This window comes from Bos indicus x Bos taurus, chromosome 13 (genome assembly GCF_003369695.1).
Source record: "Bos indicus x Bos taurus breed Angus x Brahman F1 hybrid chromosome 13, Bos_hybrid_MaternalHap_v2.0, whole genome shotgun sequence".
NCBI lineage: Eukaryota > Metazoa > Chordata > Mammalia > Artiodactyla > Bovidae > Bos > Bos indicus x Bos taurus.
Window position 1 is genome coordinate 48672027 of NC_040088.1, and position 24991 is coordinate 48697017.

A 24991-nucleotide genomic window follows, 5' to 3' on the forward strand; every position below is an offset into this window, starting at 1 on the left:
CTGGCGTGCTGCAGTCCATGGGGTCGCAAAGAGTCAGACATGACTGAGCAACTGAACTGACTGAACTGAGTGTATAAATGTCAGTCCCAATCCCCCAGTTCATCCCACTCCACCTTTCTGCCCGTGGTGTCCATATACTTGTTCTCTATGCCTGTGTCTCTTATTTCTGCTTTGCAGGGAAGATCATCTACACCATTTTTTATAGATTCCACATATATGTATTAATATATAATATTTCTTTTTCTCTTTTTGACTTCACTCTGTCTCTAGGTCCATCCACATCTCTACAAATGATCCGATTTCTTTTTATGGCTGAATAATATTCCATAGTACATAAGTACCACATCTTTATCCATTCCTCTGTAGATGGACTTCACCTTACCACGAGTCCCTTCCTTTCATTTTAGGCATCCTCAAGTTTTTGCTGCAGGCTGGCACCGAGGATAAGAGAGCAGTCCTAGAATCAGCCTCACTTCATCTCTCTCTTACTTTTCACCTTCTCCAAGGGTGATGAGTTCTGCTTACTTGCCTGTTTCTTTCCTGTCCACCCCCTCCCACTGCTTCCAGCTCCCTGAGGCTTTCCAGTGCTAGGATATCTTTCAGCTCCTGACTGGGCAACACACTGAGCAAGCAGTGTAAAGTGCATCTTAAACGTCTCTCTTCTTATCCAATTCACATCTGTGAATTCACACTTTGACTGGTTAAGATGTACATGCAGTCAAATATTCGCATCAGCTACCAGCCCTCTACCTCTAGTATTGCACGTGGAATAATATGAGCATTACCTGATATTTGTTTCTACCAACTGTAACACTAACTCAGGGGAGTAACAGCTCACAAACTGGGTTTATCCCAAATGAACTGTGTAAACCTTGCTTCAGAAGAAACAGCTTTTCCAGCAATCCCACTCCTATACCCAGAAAAGATATAGTTCTCTAATTTGAAAAGATACATGGCGCACCAACATTCAAAGTTGCACTATTTACAACAGCCAAGACATGGCAGCAGTCTAAATGTCCATCAGCAGAGGAATGGATTTAAAAAAAAGAGAGAAAAAGATAAATACCATATATCACTCACACATGGAATCTGAAAAAATTATACAAATGAACTTACAAAACAGAAACAGACTCAGACCTAGAAAACAAACTCATGGCAATCAAAGAGAAAGCTGGGGAGGGATAAATTAGGAGTTGGGGATTCATTAATAATTAATTATAATTAATCCTATCAATTATAAGATTTTATACTGTATATCGGAGAAGGCAATGGCACCCCACTCCAGTACTCTTGCCTGGAAAATCCCATGGACGGAGGAGCCTGGTAGGCTGCAGTCCATGGGGTCGCTAAGAGTCGGACACGACTGAGCGACTTCACTTTCACTTTTCACTTTCATGCATTGGAGAAGGAAATGGCAACCCACTCCAGTGTTCTTGCCTGGAGAATCCCAGGGACGGGGCAGCCTAGCGGGCTGCCGTCTATGGGGTCGCACAGAGTCGGACACGACTGAAGCAACTTAGCAGCAGCAGCAGCAGCATACTGTATATAAAAGTGACAAACAACAAGGACCTACTGTTTAGCATAGAAAACTGTATTCAATATCTCATAATAACCTATAATGGGAAAGAATCTGAGCATGTATATATGTGTGTGTGTATATATATACAGACATACATATATAAAACTGAATCATTTTGCTACACTCCTGGAATATTGAAAATCAACTATATTTCAATAACAATAAATTAAAAAAATAAACATTTCTGGTGGAAGATCAGGGGTTTTCTTCTATCCTGAAAAAAAAAAACAACATAAAAACCAAAAATAGCAGCAGTAAATCATGATATCAAGCCCAGACGAAATTAGACCAGAAAAAATATTCTCTTAACAGAAACAAAATCAATTTTAAAAGTCCCACTGACAAATTTACATGCATCCTCAGGAACTGAACCAGTCGTACTCCTGGACACAGGTTTATGAGGATGGATGCTTGAAGGAGGACCCCAGGGATTTGAGTCACCTGGTGGTGACAACTTCAAGAAGGGACATTTTTCAATTTTTAAGTTTAACAAAACTGTCAACTGAAACAGAGTCTTGTTCTGTTTTGCTCCAGCGGTCCAAAATAAGAAGAATGTGTAGAATTACAAGAAGGCAGGTGAGATTTCATATGAGGAAGAAAATTCTGATAGTTCATGGTACCTGGAAATGAGAGGCACTGCGTTGTGATCTCATTAACTGTTCAAGTCAAGGGTAGGACACCTATGAGCGGGGTTCCCACCTGGAACCCCAGGTGTGAAATGGAAAAGTCCTTCCAATTTGTAAGACTCTTTCAGAAGACAGACTCAATTTAATCTGAGTGAAACTGAAAGGGTTAGCCGCTCAGTCGTGTCCGACTCTTTGCAACCCCATGGACTATAGCTCACCAGGCTCCTCTGTCTGTGGGATTCTCTAGGCAAGAATACTGGAGTGGGTAGTAGCTATTCCCTTCTCCAGGGGATCTTCCTGACCCAGGGATCAAACCCAAGTCTTCTGCATTCCAGGCTGATTCTTTATCATTTGAGCCACCAAGGAAGCCCGAGCCAAATGTAAAAATCTATGAAGGTGATCAAAACAAAGAGCAAGAATGAACAAACTGATATCAGCAGCAGTTTAGATTTGACTGATTATGGAAAGTTACAGAAAGCTAAAGTTTTCCTCTTCTCTTTGTCTCCCCTTTCCTTCTCTTAGTGAATAATAAATAAGAAGAAGATCAAAAAAATTAAGAACAATGTCAGATGCTAGATTCCTCAAAGCTCAATGACTCAGAGCTCTACATATAACAATTTAAAATGTATAAACTTATTAACCAGTTTTACTAGACATTATCATAATTGGTCATTAAAAATCATGATTTTCCCTAATCAAAGATGATTATGTACTCACCAGATTTATGTTTCTAAATTAACAAGGTTTTTCAAACATACTTCTTAAGCATTAGGATCCCTCCTTCCCTGAATTTCATCTTAATTCCCATAGATTTATTTCATAGTCTTTACTCTTTATGAATTTGGGCAGATACATTTGGAAAGACCGCAGGTATTATCTGAAGTCTTTTTATTTCTCCACCTTAACAGATGTATTCAGTATTCTGTCAGTTCTTGGTAATAGCAAGTTAAAAATAGGAATTGATTATGAGTTTTAATGTCATGGAGTTTCATGTTGGTTTATAAGTTTACAGAAGCTTCTTCCCGTTCATTTAGTGACGGGATTTATGCTTCTGTGAAGTTGAGCTTTTAAATGATCTTTGATTTTTCTCTAAGGAACTTCCTTTACCCATGTATCATGAACAAGTAATCAAGGGATTAAAACCCTTTACCAGTGTAAAGCTTATCCTATTAAAATAGATTTTCCATTTAGGAGTTATGAAATGGACAAAATATATGATTCTACTTTTTTTTTTAACAGCTTCATTGAGATATAATTCGTATGCTATACAATTATCCATTTTAAGTAGACAGTTTGGTGGCTTTTGGTAGCTTCACAGAGTCGTGCATTGATCAGCAGAGTCAGTTTTAGAACATTTTCATTGTCCCCCCAAAAACCCTTCTGATAGCCATCACACCTCCCCCTCTTTCCTCTAGGTTTGTAATGATTTTATTTTATAAGCTGCTGGTCTTTGTATTAGTGGCTGCCATCCAAGTGTAAAAGTTAAAGTGGATTACTCCTGGGGAAGAAAGATCAGCATACAGAATATTCTGGACCTGGCCCGTGGTATCAAATGCAGGCAGGGGGAGAGCTGTTCTTGGCAGTCCCCCCGCTACTTACATTTCTTTGGAAGATTCTACTGTATTCAGACTTGGGGGACTGAAATCAACAATAACTTTACCAGAAAGCCTGTTCTCAGAGCTAATTGAAGAAACCATGCTTCCCAAGAAAAGCACCTAACAGACCAAATTACCCTGCGTATTGCTATTATATGTTATTACAAAATATATGAGGCAAATTAAATAGTTTTATAAAAAGTATTATAGCCCCTGATGTCAAATCCTCTTAAATTGCCTTACTTGGAAAATGACCAATGCAAGTCCCGTCAGAAATTGCTGAAGAAATAGAGTCATAGAACTCATATTTCTTAGACAAGAGCAGCAGACTAAAATCACAGGGATTTTAGCAAGGGATAATTTAGTGTACATACAAGTCTCAGTGCACTTGAAAATTTATTGCAACAGAAGTTAGACCAGCTGTGCTAGTTTCTATCTGGATTTATGATGACGAATATTGCTATTTTCTGAACCATGTATTAGTTTTATACATATGACACAGCATACCATCAATTGAATTATGGCATTTGAGTCTAATTTTTCAAAATCCCTTGTTTTTAGGAAAGAGACACTGAAGGATTTAGAGTTAAAAGGAGCATCAGGCTGCAACTTACTCTTAAATGGTTCAGAAAAATTAATATGTGAATATGAGAATGTGTGTGCATTCGTGCTCGCAGTGCTCAGTTGCTCAGTCGTGTCTGACTCTTTGCAACCCCATGGACTGTAGCCCACCAGGACCCTCTGTTCATGGGATTTTCCAGGCAAGAATACTGGAGTGGGTTGCCATGCCCTTCTCCAGGGGGTCTTCTCAACCCAGGGTTCCAACTCATCTCCTGCATTGACGGGCAGGTTCTTTACCACCTGGGAAGTGCTATATCCATGTGTATATACACATAAATATATGCATATTTTCATATATATTTACATGTAAATATACATATGGAGATAGAAAAGGGGGGTAAAAATAAGTATAGTAACAAATGTTTACAAATGGAAAATGTCTTAATTTTTCTCTGAGACTGAAATTATATAAAAATTTTAAAGGAAGGAAACCTTCTTTTGGGAGATCATAAATAAGAATAAACTATGTTCAGGGCCGGCAGTCAGAAGATGGAGCAGTGATAGAGCAGTCTGTGGACTCTGTACAAAAGACATGAAGTGACCACGTGTTTCCCCAGTAGGGGTGACTTCCGTGCTTTCTTACTAGCTTTTTATTTTTACAGTGCTTTAGAATATACCTGACCAAAATTCAGTGGGGGTGGGGAGTACTACAAGTGCTCATCTGAAGTTTTTTTCCCTTTGGAATTGCATTCGCAGTTCAAATAAAACATCATTCAGTGCAACTAGAGATTATCATACTAAGTGAAGTAAGTCAGAAAGAGAAAGACGAATACCATGTGATACAACTTGTACATGGAATCTTAAATGTGGCACAAATGAGCTAACTTATGAAACAGCAACCGATTCACGAACATAGAAAACAGACTTCTGATTACCAAGTGGGAGGAGGTGAAGTGGAGGGAAGGACTGGGCTTTGGGGATTCAGTTCAGTTCAGTTCAGTCACTCAGTTGTGTCCGACTCTTTGCAACCCCATGAATCGCAGCACGCCAGGCCTCCCTGTCCATCACCAACTCCCGGAGTTCACTCAGACTCACGTCCATCGAGTCAGTGATGCCATCCAGCCATCTCATCCTCTCTCGTCCCCTTCTCCTCCTGCCCCCAATCCCTCCCAGCATCAGAGTCTTTTCCAATGAGTCAACTCTTCGCATGAGGTGGCCAAAGTACTGGAGTTTCAGCTTTAGCATCATTCCTTCCAAAGAAATCCCAGGGCTGATCTCCTTCAGAATGGACTGGTTGGATCTCCTTGCAGTCCAAGGGACTCTCAAGAGTCTTCTCCAACACCACAGTTCAAAAGCATTAATTCTTTGGCGCTCAGCCTTCTTCACAGTCCAACTCTCACATCCACACATGACCACAGGAAAAACCATAGCCTTGACTAGACGGACCTTTGTTGGCAAAGTAATGTCTCTGCTTTTGAATATGCTATCTAGATTGGTCATGACTTTCCTTCCAAGGACTAAGCGTCTTTTAATTTCATGGCTGCAATCACCATCTGCAGTGATTTTGGAGCCCAAAAAAGTAAAGTCTGACACTGTTTCCACTGTTTCCCCACTTTGGGGATTGCTGCTGCTGCTGCTAAGTCGCTTCAGGCGTGTCCGATTCTGTGCGACCCCATAGACGACAGCCTTTCGGGCTCCCCCGTCCCTGGGATTCTCTAGGCAAGAACACTGGAGTGGGTTGCCATTTCCTTCTCCAATGCATGAAAGTGAAAAGTGAAAGTGCAGTCGCTCAGTCGTGTCCGACTCTTAGCAACCTCATGGACTGCAGCCTACCAGGCTCCTCCGTCCATGGGATTTTCCAGGCAAGAGTACTGGAGTGGGTTGCCATTGCAGATGCAAACTGCTATATATAGGATGGATAAACAACAAGGTCCTACTGTATAGCACAGGGAACTGTATTCAATATCCTGTGATAAACTATAATGGAAAAGGATATAAAAAAGAATGTATGTATATGTTCGCTGTACAGCAGACATTAACACAGCCTCGTGTATCAACTATATGTAAATAAAACATTTTTTTAAACCAGCAAAATGAAAGAAACAAAATAACAACCGAACATACATAGACAAATAAAAAGTCATTCTCTTTTACACAACCTAAGTGTTATCTGTGGAATAGATATACTATAGTAATTATGTTATATGTGTGTCAACTCCCCATGAGTTGACCTTTCCTTCCGGATTATGGGAAATAATGTCAAGATGGAGCGTGTTGCTTATCTTTTTCACTGTACTGCTGGATTTTCTTTAAATGTTTTCAGGTGCACAACTTCTATAGAAAATGTTCAAGTTTTAATGAGATAAAAATGATTTTCAGTCGCAAATGAGGACCAGAAAAGTCAACTTAATTTTTCAGAGTGGACATCGTGTGCCTCTCTGAATGCATCGCATTCTTATTTTTTATGGTTGTTCGGGCTTACTTCATTCAGATGGTTTATAAACAGCAGAAGTTTATTGCTCACTGTTCTGGGGACTAGAAGTCCAGGATCAGGGCAACAGCATGGTCAGGTTCTGGCGAGTGCCCTCTTGCTAGTTGCAGACTGCCAACTTCTCATGGCATCCTCACGTGGTGGATGGGGCACAGGAGCTCTGTGAAAAAGTGGTGAAAGTGTCAGTTGCTCAGTCGTGTCCAACTCTTTGCACCCCCATGTACTATAGCCCACTAGGCTCCTCTGTCCATGGAATTCTCCAGGCAAGAATACTGGAGTGGGTCGCCATTTACTTCTCCAGGGAATCTTCCCAACCCAGGGATTGAACCCGGGTCTCCTGCATCACAGGTAGATTCTTTACTGTCTGAGCCACCAGGGAAGCCCTTGGGAGCTCTGTGGGGCTTCTTTATTAAAGGGCCAGTCCCATTCATGAGCACGGGGCCTAATCCCTCCCTAAAGCCCCACCTCCTAATCCCATCACTTTGGGGGTTAGAATTTTAACATATGAATTGGTAAGGGGGATACACACATTTGGCTTCCCAGGTAGTTCAGTGGTAAAGAATCCACCTGTCAAGGCAGGAACCTGGCTTCCATCCGTGGGTTGGGAAGGTCCCCTGGAGAGGAAAATGGCAGCCCACTCCAGTATTCTTGCCTGGGAAACCCCATGGACAGAGGAGCCTTACAGGCTATATAGTCTATGGGGTTGCAAAGAGTCGGACACGACTGAGAGTGCACACACACTTTCAGACTGTAATCTACCTAGTTGAAATAATTCAGGAGAAAAGGCAACATGTCGTTGTACCACTCAGACTCTCTTCATACGCTCCATTTCTCAGTTATGGGTTTGGGGCACAGATTTAAGACAAACCTCCCAGAGTCCTTGGAATTTGGTGTCAACTGTTTCTGGAGCAGTTTTATGAAAAATAGAGCTCTGTTTTCCACTTTGGGTTTTAAATAATTCATTGATACTTATCCTTGAAAATATCTCCAGAATCTGTGCTACCAGCCATGAAAGTTTTATCACCACCATCTCGTGAGAGCTCGTTTGTTAACTGGGAAGCAGTGATAGGCCACACTTCCTCCAAAGGCAGGAGGTACCATTATCACTGGATTGTGGTCTTCTACTTGCGAGCATTTGCTCTTGGCTACTCCCGGGAAGGCCACTGGTGACAGAGATATCTGTGAAGCCAACTATCCTTGTAAAAATGTCAGTCCAGCCCACCGTTAAATTTAAAAATAAATTAATTAATAAAAACATGACTGGTATCTCTGAACACAATCAAAGGACAATTTAAAAGTCATGTGTGCATGCACATGTATGGTTTTGACTCCTTCCTAAAAAGAACCACTTAAGGAATTTCCTGGCAGTCCTGTGGTTAGGACTCCATGCTTTCAATGCTAAGGGCATAGGTTCAATCCCTGATCAGGGAACTAAGATCGTGCAAGCCACGAAATGTGGCCAAAAATAAAAATAGCCACTTAAAAAAATGGAAATTGAAGTTCCAATTTTCAAGTGGAAATTGAAGCAGTTGCAATTTAAATCCCAAGCGTTTATATCCCTTCTTCTGAGCTTCTGCTTTGACTCAGCCTTGCAGATGTTTCATGGGCCCCGGGCCTGTCACCACTCCTCTCTTCCTGGGACATCAGCAGGAAAAGCTCAGAGGAGCCCTTGTGAATTCATGGGATTGAGGAGGAGGCAAGAAGAATTTCTCTACCAAATTTGGCCATTTCCACAGAAACCTGTGGCCTCTCAATAAAAATATCCTTGTGGTCAGTGTTATATGAGACCCTCCCAAGATCAGCAAAATGTTTGTCTGATCATCCATTGTTGCCCAGGGGAGTGAGGGTCATCACCTTTCTACCATCCGCCTACATTCCAGCAAGGAAACATGTTAACATTTCCTCCCAGTGAAAGCTTGGAAGGGGAGGCACAGGAACTAGGTTAATCTAAACTGTATTGGAGAAGGTGTACCACATTACGTAACCTTAGAAACCCGAGCAGGAAGGAGGTTGCAAATCTTCACAGGTTCAGTGATGGGACGCCAGACTGCTGTGAGCTTCTGCATGGTATAACCTGCTGGTGGCCATGGCACTCACAGTCCTCCAGTCTCTACTTTTGCAAATGTTTGACGTTTTGCAGGATGGAAAGTTTAAAATACTATATAAAACTAAAAACCAGATAGTGAGCTTTCTGCTGACTAGAGAAAAACCTAAAGAGAAACTGGTGAGGCCTCCCCTGGTTCTCCTGGGTGAAATAGAGCTCACTTCTTTTTTCCATCTCTTGTTCTCATGGTATTACTTCTTAGACCAACCTGTGACATGTACGTGTGAGTGTATTTGTGTCTATGTCTGCGTACATACCTACTCATTTGGAACCTACCTCCCCTGTTATTACACAGTCTGCAAGAACTATGTCCGTTTTGTACATCACTGCTGCAAGGGAGCCATAAACAGAGTTCCAAAGATAGATGTGTGAATGAATGAATAAAATGAATGCATGACAACTAAATACCGGATCATCTTTTTCTTCTTTTTTGTCTTCTTTTAGTTGCAGAATTAAGAAAAATCTTTGAACCAAAGAGGAAAGAATTTTTAGAAATGAAAAGGTAAGATGTTCATTGTACTTAATGAAGAGGGAGAAGAATTTGCTGAGCAGTAACCAGTGTTCGTGGAGAAACCGATGCCCCTGACTCACTGCCTCTGTTTGGTGTCTCGTGCAGAAAAGAAAGAATTGCCCGGCGCTTAGAAGGAATTGAAACCGACACGCAGCCCATCCTCTTGCAGAGCTGCACGGGCTTGGTGACTCATCGCCTGCTGGAGGAGGACACACCCAGATACATGCGTGCCACAGACCCGGCCAGCCCGCACATTGGTGAGCTTGTGGCCCACAGGCCTCTCATCAACCTTTAAAAAAAAAAAAAAATTTTAACTTTATTTATTTATAGCTGTGCTGGGTCTACGTGGCTTCTCAGGTTCTCCCTACTTGTGGTGAGCGGGGGCCACTCTAGTTTCTGTGGGCAGGCTTCTCTTTGCAGTGGCTTCTGCTGTTGTGGAGCACAGGCTCAAGGCGTGAAGGCTCAGTAGTTGTGGCACATGGACTTAGTTGCCCCACAGCATGTAGAATCTTAGTGCCTGGACCAGGGATCGAACCCATGTCCCCTGTACTGGCAGGCTGGTTCTCAACCACTGGACCACCAGGAATTCCCTATCATCAGCGTTTTCTATCCAGCACTCCTGGAAAAGGAGATGTTGCAACAAGTGAACTGTGCAGGTTGTAATGTTTTTTAAGCTATGTGTTTGTTAAAACCAGCAGCAACACCCACGTCAGCTCCCCCGTGCCTCCCAGGTGTGGTCCCTGGTGTCACGACAAGAAAGGACCCCACTGTTGAGTAATTGATGACCAGTCATTTCTCCCCCACCCCAGCCTGGGCCCCACCAGGGGCAGGTCCTGGCTCTTTCTCTCCATCTCCTCAAGGCCCCAGCTGTCAGAGATCCTCAGGTTTGTTTGGGAAAGGGCTGAATAAGACAGCCATCTCTTATATATAATGGATTTAAACAGAATGCCCTGATGCCCGGCACAGGGCCGAGCTGCCCGCAGCAGGGAACTTGATGGGCAAAGCTGGACCTCATGCTCAGGGGTCTCACTCTGTGTTTATGCAACAAATATCTTCTTTAAATTATTTGAACAGGTGTAATTTTAAATGTATCATATATTTATTTCTTGTTAAATAGCATGTCAAACGTGACTTAGTTTTTCTGTGGTTTCTCAGATGTCGGTATGAGCATCAGATATCGCACATGACCTTAGGAGAGGATGGCATATATGGGGCTACTCTTCCCGTCTGCAGCCCAGGTTCTGCTGCTCTGTGCTACTGCTTTTAATAGCCAGCGTCTTCTAGTTTCTTCTTCAGAGGGAGTTGCTAGTCTCCTTTCATAATGTGATCAGTTTGCTTGTCTCTACAGTTTCTGGTTTTCTATGGCCAGAAAACTAGAGAACTAAGATTTTTTTTTTTCTCATTACACACATGATGAATCAAGAACAGCCAGAGTACCATAATATATGGCCACAAATAAATCCTATTGTATATAAAATGTATCATATGATCATGTAAGCATCATGTTGGTCAGGAAGAAGTATTTAACAAACTTGTCTTGGGAAAAATGGGATGGCAGTGGGGAGAGACAATATCCGATCCTCACTTCCTACTCAACACAAAAATAAGATTCAGCGACTCACATCATTAATTATAAGAGAATAATTAAGAATATGGAAGCAAAAATGAATATTTAGGTCCAGTTGAATGGAAATGAACTTCCAAAACACAGAAATAGTGGTAGAAATCACCAGTGACCAGGTCAGTTGATTTGACTACATAATGAACATCTGTGTTTCAAAGACAATCTTCAACAGACTTCACAAAAAATTAAATTTGGAAATATTCATGAAAAATATAAAGAACTCATATACCTATAAAATTTTACATAAATTGATTAAAATGATACTATGAATCAAAAGAATATAGAGCAACAAGTTTGACCAGATATTCTAGAGGAGAAAAAGATAATAAAATGGCTACTAAATAACTGAAAAATGCATGTATCCTCTTTTTCCTGGTAATCTAGGGCAATTTTTAATTTTTTGGAGAAACATCACATCATAACAAACATTTTTAGAAATATGGAACTATTTATATAAATCCAAAATAGCAGTGTAAAATGAAGTACAACAGATACAGATAGATAATAAATTATATGATTACTTGATATTCTCATTTATAGTTTTATATATTACAAGTATGCTTTCTTATCTTTATTTTTTATCTACATATAGCTGATTTACAGTGTTGAGGTAATTTCTGCTGTACAGCAAAGTGATTCATTTATACATATATACACATTCTTTTTCATATTTTCAAAGGTGATTTTTTTTTAATTAGCAGTGTTTGTGAGAGAACATAAATTTCAGGTTTCATTGTAAACTGATGCAAACTTTATAGAAATTAATTTGACAATATAGCAAGTATCTTAAAATGAGGTACCTACTGATAAAGCAATTCTACTTTTACACAACTATCTTTTGTAATTGTAATCAGAAAATAAGATGGATTAAAAGTTAGAATCAACTTAAATGCCTAGAAATATGAGATGACTTAAACTGATTCTAAAATGCCTGTTGGATAGAATAGTATAAAGTCTTAAAAAATGATATCTTCAAAATAAGATTTGCAAGCAGGGAAATGTTTTATGTAGAACATTAAGTTATATAAAATATGAGTTATATAGAAAACAATCATTGACTAGAAAGAGTATATAGGAAAGTTTAGCAAATTATGCATTTATTTATTACTGATGATTATAGATTAGTGATTATTGGTGACTTGGGGGCTAACTTTCCTGTGTTTTCATTGTAGATCTTTTCTACATCACACATGCATAGTGTAATTGGAAAAAGCCACTTCTGTTAACAGAGAGGACCACTGCTACCTGGCGGATATTGACATGGCCCATTATTATTATAGTTACTATCAGATGCTGAGAAATCACACTCTGTCACTTGTCAAATTACAGCAGTTCAAATATCTGTTATCCTTTCTAGAGGACTCTGAACACATCCTCTGGCCTCACACATGAAATATTAAACTCAAAAGCAGAAAAGTAGATGAATAAGGGGAAATGACACTGAGCAGCAGTGAAGGCTGTCAAGGTTGAGCTTTAAGCCGAGGCCATGCCTGACATGGCTTATGCGGTGGTGCACAGAGCATCTCAGCCCTTAATGTATTTCCCTGCAGACCTCAGATTTCTTCAGCCTCCCAGGTAAATCATTGTAGGCAACCTCAAGGAGGTGAGAAATTTGTTCTTCACAGCCTGGCCACTCAGTGTATTGTGTACATAGCAGAGTAGAATAAATGTATGTCTTTGATTGAATTCTGTATATATGATCTTCTTGTAGGTCGATCAAATGAAGAAGAAGAAACTTCAGATTCTTCACTAGAAAAGCAGACTCGATCCAAACAGTGCACAGAAACCTCAGGCATCCATGCTGACTCGCCCTACAGTTCAGGCATCATGGACACCCAGAGCCTCGAGTCCAAAGCCGAAAGAATCGCCAGGTACAAAGCAGAGAGAAGACGGCAGCTGGCAGAAAAGTATGGGCTCACCCTGGATCCGGAAGCAGACTCTGAAACTCCATCTCGATACAGCAGGTCCAGAAAGGACCCCGAGGCTGCGGAGAAAAGGGGAGTAAGAAGCGAGCGATCGGCCGAGTCCAGCAGAGACGCCGGCTCATCCTACTCCAGGACTGAGCTCTCGGGGCTCAGGACCTGCGTGGCTGAGTCCAAGGACTATGGCCTGCACCGGAGCGACGGTGTTTCCGACACAGAGGTGCTGCTCAATGCAGAAAACCAAAGACGCGGTCAAGAGCCCAGTGCCACCGGGCTGGCCCGAGACCTGCCCCTTGCAGGGGAGGTCTCCTCTTCTTTCTCATTCTCCGGGCGAGACTCTGCCCTCGGTGAAGTGCCAAGGTCCCCAAAGGCAGTGCACAGCCTGCCCAGTCCATCGCCTGGGCAGCCGGCCTCCCCAAGCCACTCCACCAGTGACCTGCCACTCCCTGCGGAGGCTCGAGCCAGGTAAGTGTTGACCCACCGTCACCTACATCCCCTCTGCTGCTTCTGTGTCTGAGATTTGGGGTCCTCAGTGCTCTGCAAAGTTCTGGGCTAACTATAGAAATAATGATATTGGTGATTTTTTTTTTCATTTTCACAATGTCAACAGAGGTTCTACCAAAGCAGAAAGCTTCCCAGTCTTAAATATCGATTTAGTTCTTGGTATGTTCTTTTTTAAAAGAAGAAACTGAACAGGTGTTATGGCGACACATTTTCAAGATCTTTCTTCTGTTTCTCATCTGCCTTTAACAAGTGTCTTTTCCTTCATTTTCCTGTGATCATACCCAAGACTTTGTAGCCATTGTTTCTGTTGCTGTCATTTAAAGTCACAAAGCAGAAGGGCGCCACTAACCAATTTTCACTGGGTCTCAGTTTAGGTTATGTGACGTATGCCCAGTAAACACCGAATATGACTATAACATATGTTACATAAGTATATCAGCATGCTAAGGATACTGCTGTGTATCAAAGCACCTCATTGAAAAGATCCACCAAGAGGAGAAATTGCTGCGTCACAGAGTCAGCGAATGGAAAATCAGAGAATGGATAAAATCAGAAAGTCAGATGCCTGAAGAGAATATATGTTTCTCTCGCAATTTAAATATCTAAGTTTAAATTTGAGTTCAGTTTAGATATTTAAATCTAAAAAGTGTGCTGAACAATTAGGATGCAAATTACATAAATCTCCTACTTCATGGTTTAGGCTTATTGTCTAGGCAGACTCCTAAATGTATTTTTTCAGTTCAAATAAACATTAGGTTTGCAGGTGAATTCAGGGGGATAAGAACCTGAGATCAGGCAAATTTATTCTAGAAAAAAAAAAAAAAGAAAAGAAAACATGATGGAAAATACTGCTGTTTATTCCACATTGGGACAAAGTAAATATGGCCATCTTCACGTGGCAGTCTTACATCTAAAACAGACTATTTCAGTTATTGAAGTGTATTGACTCCAAGACTGGCCGCTACTGGCTTGACCACCTACACTAGAATATTTAGTGATACTAGCTTCTAAGAGAGGAGAAGGTAATGGCAACCCACTCCAGTACTCTTGCCTGGAAAATCCCATGGATGGAGGAGCCTGGTAGGCTGCAGTCCATCGGGTCGCTAAGAGTCAGACACGACAGATCGACTTCACTCTCACTTTTCACTTTCCTGCATTAGAGAAAGAAATGGCAACCCACTCCAGTATTCTTGCCTGGAGAATCCCAGGGACGGGGGAACCTGGTGGGGTCCCACAGAGTCGGACATGACTGAAGCGACTTAGCAGCAGCAGCAGCAGCTTCTAAGAGAATTCAATAGTATGGATCCTGATTGTATTTTGAGGGCCTTTGTTCATCCTTCAGACTAAACTGCTCAAAGTTTAGGGACTTACTGTCTCGTATTTTGAAACATATGTTATAGTCATATTCTTTTGTTTTGGGAAATTTGCATTTCGTAGTAGAAACAATGTTCTTGGGTTAGTTATACTCTATCAAAGCAAACTCTTGGCGAGCTATGTAAGCAGGACAAAGGAACCTAACATCACAAATTAGAAAGAAAGTTCGAGTTGTGTGGGTTACATGGTTTAAAAAATAACAAGGAATCCAATTTTTGATTGCCATATCATGAAAACTTTATCATCGCGGTGTCTGGGTTAACCATCTACATCACATATCATCAGTTCTCAACAAGATTTTTGAAGCAGTTATAATAATAAAAACTGTGCAGAGTACTCCAGTAAAATGATAGGATACATGATAGTTCTGTATGAGTAAAAATTTCAATATTCAAATATATATATCACTTAAAATCTTAAGAGCCCACTTCCTTCTAGGTTTTGTTGTTTTTTAAGTTTTTGGCTGCGCTAGGTCTTCATTGCTGTGTGTGGGATTTCTCTAGCTGCAGAGAGTGGGGGCTGCTCTCTAGTTGAGGTGCTCAGTCTTCTCCGTGCAGAGCACGGGCTGTAGGGCTCATGGGCTCAGTAGTTGTGGTGCACGGGCTGCAGACCCTACGGCACATGGAATCTTCCTGTACCAGGGATCAAACCTACGTCCCCTGTAATGGCAGGCGAGTCTTAACTACTGGCCCACCAGGGAAGTCCCCTCCTGGTTATTTGACGAGGCATGTTACCTGGGAGTGTTCATACACCTAGCCTCTGCTTGACAGTGCCTTTCTTTCACAGAAGAAAGGCTTAAAGGAACTAAGAAATTGTAAAGGAGTTTGCAAGGAAGCACATGCCTTGTTTTTTGAATCCACTCAAGACATACAAATTTGCAGGCCAAGAAACACAAATCATTTCATATAGAAAAGGAAAAAACCAGAGATGTGTTTACATTAAAAAGCAAGGAAAGTAATGTGTGACAGGTATGATGTTAAAATAGCATTGGGATTTAGTCCACACTGACTTCATTTGTTCAGCTTTTAAAGATGGATTTAAGTGGATTAACATTCTGCTGGTAGTCCTTTCTCTAGAGCCAGGAAATTCAGGTGTCAGGGAGTCATTGTTGTCTGACTTCCATTCCGGGAGAAGAGAGCCAAAAAATACTTTGTGAATTAAAACAACAAAGAACTCTTGGTGACCCAGTAACTGTAGTGAAAATAAGATGGTATCTGACCTGGAAATATGTGACAGAGAAGTTTAGAAGGTTAAGAAATGACCAGAAAAATATCTACAAATGCCAAAACAATTGAATAGCATACTGGATTTGTCCTATCACTGAAATGGAATCTTTTTCTCACTGTTATGCTTTACTCTTTCATCCCTGTGAAGCTCTGAATTAGGCGGTTTTGGGATTATTTATCTCTGAATTGTCAGTCCTGCTCCATCAATTCATTTTGTGCTCGCTAGGAAGAGGCTGTTGTTTGTTTCATTAATTAAATTGGAATACATCACTCATGAAAATAGCATCCAAACACTTTACAGTGTCCTAAAAATTCAAATGTGAGCCAGATATTGAATGCATAGTTTTTTATATGTTCTCATATATGCTAATGCAAATACATGTACAAACAGAATAATCATTAGTTCTTGTACTATACTGTTCTTAAGCATTATAAGGTCAGTAACAGTTTTTAGGGCAATATTTAGCTGAGTGATTAGTTTATTTTAATAGCTCAGTTGGTAAAGAATCCACCTACAATGCAGGGGACTCCAGTTCAATTCCTGGGTTGGGAAGATCCCCTGGAGAAGGGGTAGGCTACCCACTCCAGTATTCTTGGGCTTCCCTGGTAGCTCAGCTGGTAAAGAATCTGCCTGCAATGCAGGAGACCTGGGTTTGATCCCTGGGTTGAGAAGATCCCCTGGAGAAGAGAAAGGCTACCAGCTCCAGTATTCTGGCCTAGAGAACTTCATGGACTGTATAGTCCACGGGGTCGCAAAGAGTTGGACACGACTGAGCGACTTTCACTTTCACTTTCACAATTTATGTGATAGAGAAGATATGTATGTATGTGTATGTATGTATGCGTGTTATATGTGTGTGTGTATGTATGATAGTAACAGAGTCTTTAGTTCAGAAATCCTGTCAGTTGTCCAGGAATTCATATGAAAATATTGTTCTTTAGCAAACTAAGAACATACATAGTAACAGAGCAGTATGTGTGAGTGTGTGTATATATATATACATATATTTTTACATATTTATCTCTATATATGCTATATTGGTAATAGAGAATAAATCACATGCCAACCACCATTCCCTTGTCCTACCAAATTCTGTAAATTTGGAATTTCAAGAATTGTGTTTTCCAAACAGATGGTATAACTGAAATGAACCATTCTTTGTTAATTTGGCCACTGTGAATTTTAGAATAAAATTCCAAGGTATTGGGAGCCTCTGTGTTATTCAAAATTTTAAAGTCTGAACTCCATTAAAAATCTTAAATCCAAAGCTCTTGTCAGTTTGCTATTTGGTGCATCTCTTAATGTCACAAACAATAAAGTGCACCATCTGGGTTAATTTTGTGAGTGCAGAAACCCCGCCCCCCCCCTCCACCAAGTCCCACACCTGCCCTTCTCCTGAGCCTGTGTATTTCCCTGCAGGAACTGGAAAGAAGAGAAGCACACCTAATTTTCTAGTGGTGATCCTCTCTAGAGAACCCTGGGGTTTTATTGTTATTATTATTCTCCTGGGATCCCCACCACTCCTTTTCCCACTTAGCGAACTATCATTCATGCCAGAAGACTGATGGTGGGGGTTTCATGCAGCGCTGACGCTGACCTTTGATCAGGGGTGGCCGCCATTGGTGAATGATGGTTTGAACGGGGCTTCTTCAGAGCTGTGCCCTGGCCGCACAGTGGGCCACGGCCCCCTCCAGAATGAACCATTTCTGCAGCACTGTGACATGCAGACTCTGGCCATCCAGGAAGGAAGCAGGGTTATGATGCAGTCCTACCCTTTCTTTTTTTTATTTTTCTGTTTTAATTCAAAACTGTTTTGTTTTGGGAATTCCCTGATGGTTCAATGGTTAGGATTCTGTTCTTTCACTGCCGGGAGCCAGGGTTCAATCCCTGGTCAGGGAACTAAGAGCCCACAAGCCGTGTGCTGCAGCCAAAATAAACAAATAAAAGGTTTTGTTTTGTTTTAAATTTTACTGAAGTATAGTTAACTTCTGCTGTACACTGAAGTCTTTTTCATGTTCTTTTCCATTACGGTTTATCAAGGATATTGAATAGTTCCCTGTGCTGTACTGCAGGACCTTGTTGCTTATCCATCCTGTATATAATCATCTGCATCTGCTAATCCCAAACTGCCAATCCATCTCTCCCCTACCTTTCCTCCTTGACAACCGCAAGTGTGTTCTCTGTGTCTGTGAGTCTCTTCCTGTTTCATAGATACGTTTATTTCTGTCGTATTTTAGATTCCACGTATGAGTGGTGCCTTATGGTATTTGTCTTTATGATGCACTTCACTTAGTATTATAATCTCTCTAGGTCCATCCTGTTGCTGCGAATGGCGATATTCATCATTTTTTAAGGTTGAGGAATATTCCATTGTGTATGTACACATCACAGCTTCTTTATCCATCATCTGTCGATGGGCACTTAGGCTGTTTCCATGTCTCGACTATAGTGAATAGTTGTGCTATGAACATTAGGGTGCACGTGGCTTCTCAAGAGTTTTTATCCTTTATTTCTGATCGTTTGCGCATCTCCCAGTGGGAGGTTTGCATCTAAAAACTGTCTCCAGAGCCTGGAGCTCATTGTTTTAGTTAATTGGCGAGATGCTGAGTGAGGCAACTGCCTCTTGACCATTGGCATTCCTGGGTCAGCTTCTGTCTCTGCCACGGCAGGAAGTTTCCTAACACAGAGTCTACACTGGGCCAGAATGTCGTGGGAACAGAGATCTCTGAGGATCTACTCTCTAAAGAGACTGCTGGATACTTCTCACGTGTGTGTTTGTATTGGCACAGGATTGCTTTCACCTTCCTGTCTCCCCAGACATCACTCTTGTCTTGTTCTTCTAGCTTTGGGCTGTTTTTATGGTTAATTCATTGCCTTTTTTTTTTTTTTCTTCATTTTATTCTATTTTCACTGTCAAATGTCCATTTCTATCCACTGAACAAAATAAGATGATGTCACCGAAAATACTAGCTGGTATGTCCTAAAAATTCAAATGTCTGATAGATTTTAAAATACAGTATTTTGCCTGTGTGCTTGTGGCTTTGCACATTCATACACTCATGTGAATGTGCAAAGCAATCATTAGCAGTTTTTCCAAACAAGCAACTTTCAGCAAATAAACTGTTAATTTGAATGAGATGCTGGTGTTAATAGCTATTCTTCTTAAGCTGAATCATGTTTTATAATTAGGAGCTGTTACATAATTAGAGCTAGACACCCACAGGGTGAAACCAATTTTACTGTGCTGGATTTGACTTCATTTTGGTGGCAGGAATCACTTTTTCACCCATTAACTCTTAGGGGTTGTGAGGAGTCAAAGCGTGTCATTTTATTAGATACTTAGGGATGCAAACCCAGAGCAACTCCTTTCCATGACAACTTAGGGTGAGTTCTTATTTCCTGGTGATATAATTCTCCAGTTGCCACGTCATAAAAAAAAAAAAAGTTTTCTTACACTCAAGGTCACCATCTCTTTCACAGGTAACCCTATAGCTCTCTTCTGGGGAGGTAGCCACTGCCCAATAGAGAGCTGGCTCACCCCAGGACCCCACAGAATAGATAGTGTTAAAGAATGTTAAATTCTTAAAATCAGAAATAAACTGGGAGGTTATTTAGTTTAAAACTCTATTTTGTACATGAAAAGCCCTGAAGATGAAAGACTTTAAGTAACTGGATTAGGACCATATAGCTGAGTCCATGATCTGGTCAGTCATTCAAGGTCTCTGAATCCATCAGAGTTCTTTCCATGACACGTTGCTCTTGTTATTAATGTCAGTTCTATTTTCCATCATAGTAGAAAAAAGAGGTAGCTGTTTTTGCCCTTTGAAGGCTAGAAACTTTAGGATATAAGATTGGGGATATTATAGAAAACATTTATGTGGATTTACATGAGGTATTTAAAAACCTCATCCCCATAAACAAAATGAAAACTTGTAGTCAGGGTGGGGGAAAACTCAAACTCAGTAGGCATCTGTCCATCCACCCAAACCTGAGAGGTCTTGATTCATGGGTTAATTTCAGCTCTGAAGTAGTTTAGCTATTCATTCAAGAAAGCTATCTTGTGCCAGGCACTGTGTTTCTGGGTGGGCATGTTATTTTTAAGTGTGTGAGTTAACCACAACACAGTCAGGTAAATAAGATTATAGAGCCCAAAGTTGGGTGCCATGGGAATACCAAGATAAGTTGTTCATCTTTCCTCCTTGGAGAAGTGACCGTAGTTGAACTAAGTCTTTAAGGATGTGGTGAGTTTGCTAGACATGGAGAGGTGGCTGCTCCAGGTGACCTAGAAGGAAGGGGATGGGATGAGTTGAGATAGTCAGGTGGTGACCAACCATGGGGCAACTTATGACAAGGAGTTTGGCCTTCTCCTGGTGGACAGTACAATGGGAAGTGCCCAAAGGATTTGACAGCAAGCATGCTTGGTTATGTACTTCAGAAAGAATACTCTGGAAGAGTGTGGGGGATTTGGCTGAAGGAGAATTGATTCTAGTCAGGGAGACCACTAAAGAGGTGGTTGCAGTTACCTACACATGAGGTGATGAAGTCTTGGTTCCACATTGGCCTTGGTTCTTAACTTGGTCCTGTTTGGCATTTCATTAGGTGATCTGGGAGATACTAATTTCTGAAGGAGGGATTGTAAATAAATTTGATGGTAGGAAAAAAAAGAAAAGGAAGAGGGGGAGGGATTGAGAGAGAAGAGATTAGACGGGATGGGGGAAAGAGAGAAAGAAGGAAGAGACTACGGGAGCATGGAGGCAAGAGAGCGCCTGTACCTGGAATAATGGTAGGAAGCTAACAAGATGAAATTTAACAAAGTCAGTCCTATATTTAGAAGGGGGAAAAAAAATCAGTGTATAAATTCAGGATTGGAGAAACTTGATTTAATAGCAGTTCGTGTGAAGCAGACCTAGGAGTTTTAGTTGACAATAAGTTCTTTATATGACTGCCAAGATGGCTATTCCAATCTGGGAGGACATTAATGAATGTGAATTGTCAATGACACAGGTAGCGCTAGTCCGCTTGTGTTCTCCAGCGGTCAGGTCACATCTGGGGGTCTCATTCTCACTGAGCTCTTGACCGATAAGAATACTTTCAGAGAGTCACCTTTGCATCTTCCCTTTCCAAGTTTGTATACCTTTCTCCCTGTCTTAATAGAAACCAGAGTCATTTTTGGAGTCTCTTACATATTCTGTGCTGCTGGACTCCCAAACCAGTCTGTTCTCTGTATCAGATTGTCCTTTTCCAAGTATGGTTATAAAGCTGAAACTTGACTTGCCACAGGGAGCCCTAAGTTTATCTGCCAAAAGGGGGAAAGGGGAGAAAGACCTCATGTACCAAATGAGGTGCCTCAAATGCAGCTTCACCTGTGCTTCATGTCTCAGGAAGAGGGACATCTAGATGCCCAGTATCCTACAACAAAGCTGACACACCCAGATAAGGATGTTAGCAGTTTTGTCAGGATTTCCCCAAATACGGCGCCATGAATCTGATATTAAGCCAATCCATAAGATTGATAAGGGTGATCTCAGTGATAGCATTACTTTTGTAGAAGTCTTGCAGGAAGAATAGATACAGCATCTCAGTCATTTTCCCAACTCCTTCCCTTCATCTAACACATACCAAGGGCCTCCATCAGTTATTTCTGAGCGAATGTTCTGCTGTTTTCCATGTCTTCATGAAGTGTCAAAAAACGATAGCAGTGCTGCTTGAAATAGCCAGTCTGCAAACTCAGTATCAGCCCCCAACATATAAGGGACTTGCAAGGAATGTAGGCCATGGGTCTTTACCTTCCTCAAGAAAGTTGTGATGGGAAGAAGGGGTCACTGACCTACACAGCAGGCTCAGAGACCATTGTTTACATTCTGGTCCAAGCCTTTAATCTCACTGTGGACCAGTGACCCCAATCAGCAGAGTATACTTGGAGCAGCCCTTGTTTGTACTTCAGGGCTCTTTCCACTTTGTCTGGGCTTGGAATCCTTATATATGGTCTTGAGTCCATGTGCTTATAAATACATTCAGCTGTGAGTGGGGATTGTGAAACATGAACCAAAAAGTCGCTGGCTGCTCTAGGGGACTTTCGAACTCAAGTCTGCGGCCCCAAAAGGCTGATTCTAGGCTGGTCCCACAACAAAGGCAGTCAAGTTCCTACCTTACTTTGGTTACTTCATTAGAAGTCAAGTAGGAGACACGGATCCCCTTTGAAGATCCCTCCAATCCCTTCCCCAGACTCAGCTGTTCCCTCTGACTCTCTGGTCCATTTGCACGTACCTTTCACTCTTTTTCAGCCAACCTTGCAGCATTTAGGCCTTCAGCGCTGAGATTAGCCCTGAGGGAAACTGGGATAAAGTTTATCCCATGTTTATCTTGCTCCTGCCCCAAAAAAGTTCTTCCTGGGTGGCTCAGATGGTAAAGCATCTGCTTACAATGCGGGAGACCTGAGTTCGATCCCTGGGTCGGGAAGACCCTCTGGAGAAGGAAATGGCAACCCAATCCAGTACTGTTGCCTGGAAAATCCCCTGGACGGAGGAGCCTGATAGGCTATAGTCCGTGGCATCACAGAGTCGGACACGACTGAGTGACTTCACTTTGCCCCCAAAAGACTCTATTTCTACATTTTGATTACTCAGAAAGTCTTTACTCCATGATCCAACAGTGAGGCTTTTTTAAAAAATTTATTGAAATAGAGTTGATTTATAGTGTTGTGTTAATTTCTGCTATAAAACTGGTTCAGTTATACACACACACACATACATTCTTCTTCATATTCTTTTTCATTATGGTTTATCTCAGGATATTGAATATAGTTCCCTGTGCTGTACAGTAGGACCTTGTTGTTTATCCACTCTCTATATATAATAGTTTGCTTTTGCTGATGCCAAACTCCCAATCCTTCCCTCCACCACCTCCCTGTTGGCAACTGCAAGTCTCTTCTCTGTCCCAGCGGTGATATATGTTTAAATTGAGACATAATTTACATCAGGATGCACACAGTATTTTAAGGACGCAGGCCAGGGAGTTTGGGGAAATGTATAACCATTCCCCCTGTCGAGAGAGAGAGAAGGTTTCCATCACTGCTGTATCTCTGGCCACCAGCGTTGATTCTTGACTTTGCAAGGGCCTCACTTAGCTCTCATAGGCTGGTAGTATCATCTATTGAACTCATTATGTTCATATGAAATTAATCCTTCCCACTGTTAATTTTTTAGCCAAGTCTTAATTATTAAAAATAGTGAAGCATAATGTTAAGGGACATAAAACAACATTATCCATGCAAGATTTAAAAAATACGAAAGAACCCAGGGTTTCATTGCCACTATCCAGATGTGATCTCTTTATTTTTTTCATGTTTTAAAATGCTCACCTACTGTTATTACATCTTAAAAAAACAGTACCTGCTGGGCCCCAGAAATACATTTTGTACTTGCATGAAATGATGTAGCTTTTCATCTGAGTCTGGGCCTCTCTTGGGCACCCTGCAGGCTCCCATGGTGGGAAGCTTGGTCCCGAACTTCCATTATGTTCCACACTTTCGGGTGCCCGTGAATTTCCCAGATCAGTGCTGCGCTTTTTTTTTTTTTTTCCGGTTGTGTCAGGTCTTAGTTGTGGCACTTGGTGTCTTCATCGCCTCATTCAGAATCTTTCTTTGCAGTGCAGGGACTCTCTAGATGGGTCGCGAGGGCCCCAGAGCACACAGGCTCAGCAGTTACAGCCCATGGGCTTAGTTGCTCCATGGCATATGGGATCTTAGTTCCCTTGCATTGCAAGGCTGATTCTTAACCACTGGACCACCAGGGAAGTCCCAGTGCTGTACTTCAGTTCATCATTTTAGGACCCAAGGCATGGTTCTAATCAAACAGAAGAGACTGGCACAGACATGGAGAACAGATTTGTGGTTGCCAAGGAGCGGGAGGAAGGGAAGAGAAGAACCAGGAGTTTGGAGTTAAAAGATACAAACTACTATATGTAGAGAATGAGTCAACAGCCAAGTCCTACTGTATAACACAGGGAACTATATTCAATGTCCCATGATAAACTATAATGGAAAAGAATATGGAAAAGAATATATATGTGTATAACTGAGTCACTTTGCTGTACAGCAGAAATTAATCCAACATGATAAATCATCTATACTTCAAGAAAAAAATAAAAAACTTAAAAAAGGAAGAGATTGAGGTTGCTATTTGATATGAAATGCTTAGGGAAATGTCTCTAATAATAGTTGAGCAGAGACCTATGTAATGAAAGGCAGCCAGCCCATGTAGCTATGGGGGTGGACGAGTCCAGGGAGAAAGAGTTTAGTGAATATCTATCATTTTGTATAGATAAAAAATCAAAGATATAGAAAAAAAATTTTTTTGCTTGTAATGAGAACTCATATATATCATACAGCACTGTTAATTGTATTTGCCATGTCATACATTACATCCCTAGAACCTGTTTACTTGTAACTGGCCTGATAATTTTTTAGGGTTCTATTGACCAAGTTTTATTCTGATTAATGAAGATTATATTCAGAAAGTTGTATGGCATATGTCACAGTTTGCAACGCATTCTATTGTACAAAAAGCATCTGGGCCTTAAAATAACTGTGAGGTAGGCATATGAGTTATTAACTGATGATTTTCAAAAGCAAGTATCCATTGCGCTCACTCTATCCCAAGCTATACTGATTGCCTCCTTTCTAAACTGCAGACAATATGCAGAACTATTCCTATGTTTAAATAAATGCTGAGAAATTAGATCCTTTATCATTGGAAATAAAAATGTCTTTCCATAATCTGAGTTTTTTATTTGCCATGGGTTCAATGGCTATAATACTAGAGACAGAGAGGTGGGTCATAGATTAGGGTGTAGACAGACTGGAGAACAGGGAT

General features: G+C 41.2%; 1 protein-coding gene across 19 annotated transcripts in view; it reads left to right on the forward strand.

Moving 5' to 3' along the window:
• The window catches only part of SVIL (supervillin), a 255948-nt gene that overhangs the window by 153179 nt on the left and 77778 nt on the right, over positions 1-24991 (forward strand). For all 19 annotated transcript variants that reach the window (XM_027559758.1, XM_027559759.1, XM_027559769.1 and 16 more), the window contains 3 exons: positions 9401-9458; positions 9573-9724; positions 12803-13478. In XM_027559758.1, the coding sequence (XP_027415559.1) occupies positions 9451-9458; positions 9573-9724; positions 12803-13478 (836 nt within the window). In that variant the 5' untranslated portion in view covers positions 9401-9450. The remainder of the gene's footprint in view (positions 1-9400; positions 9459-9572; positions 9725-12802; positions 13479-24991) is intronic.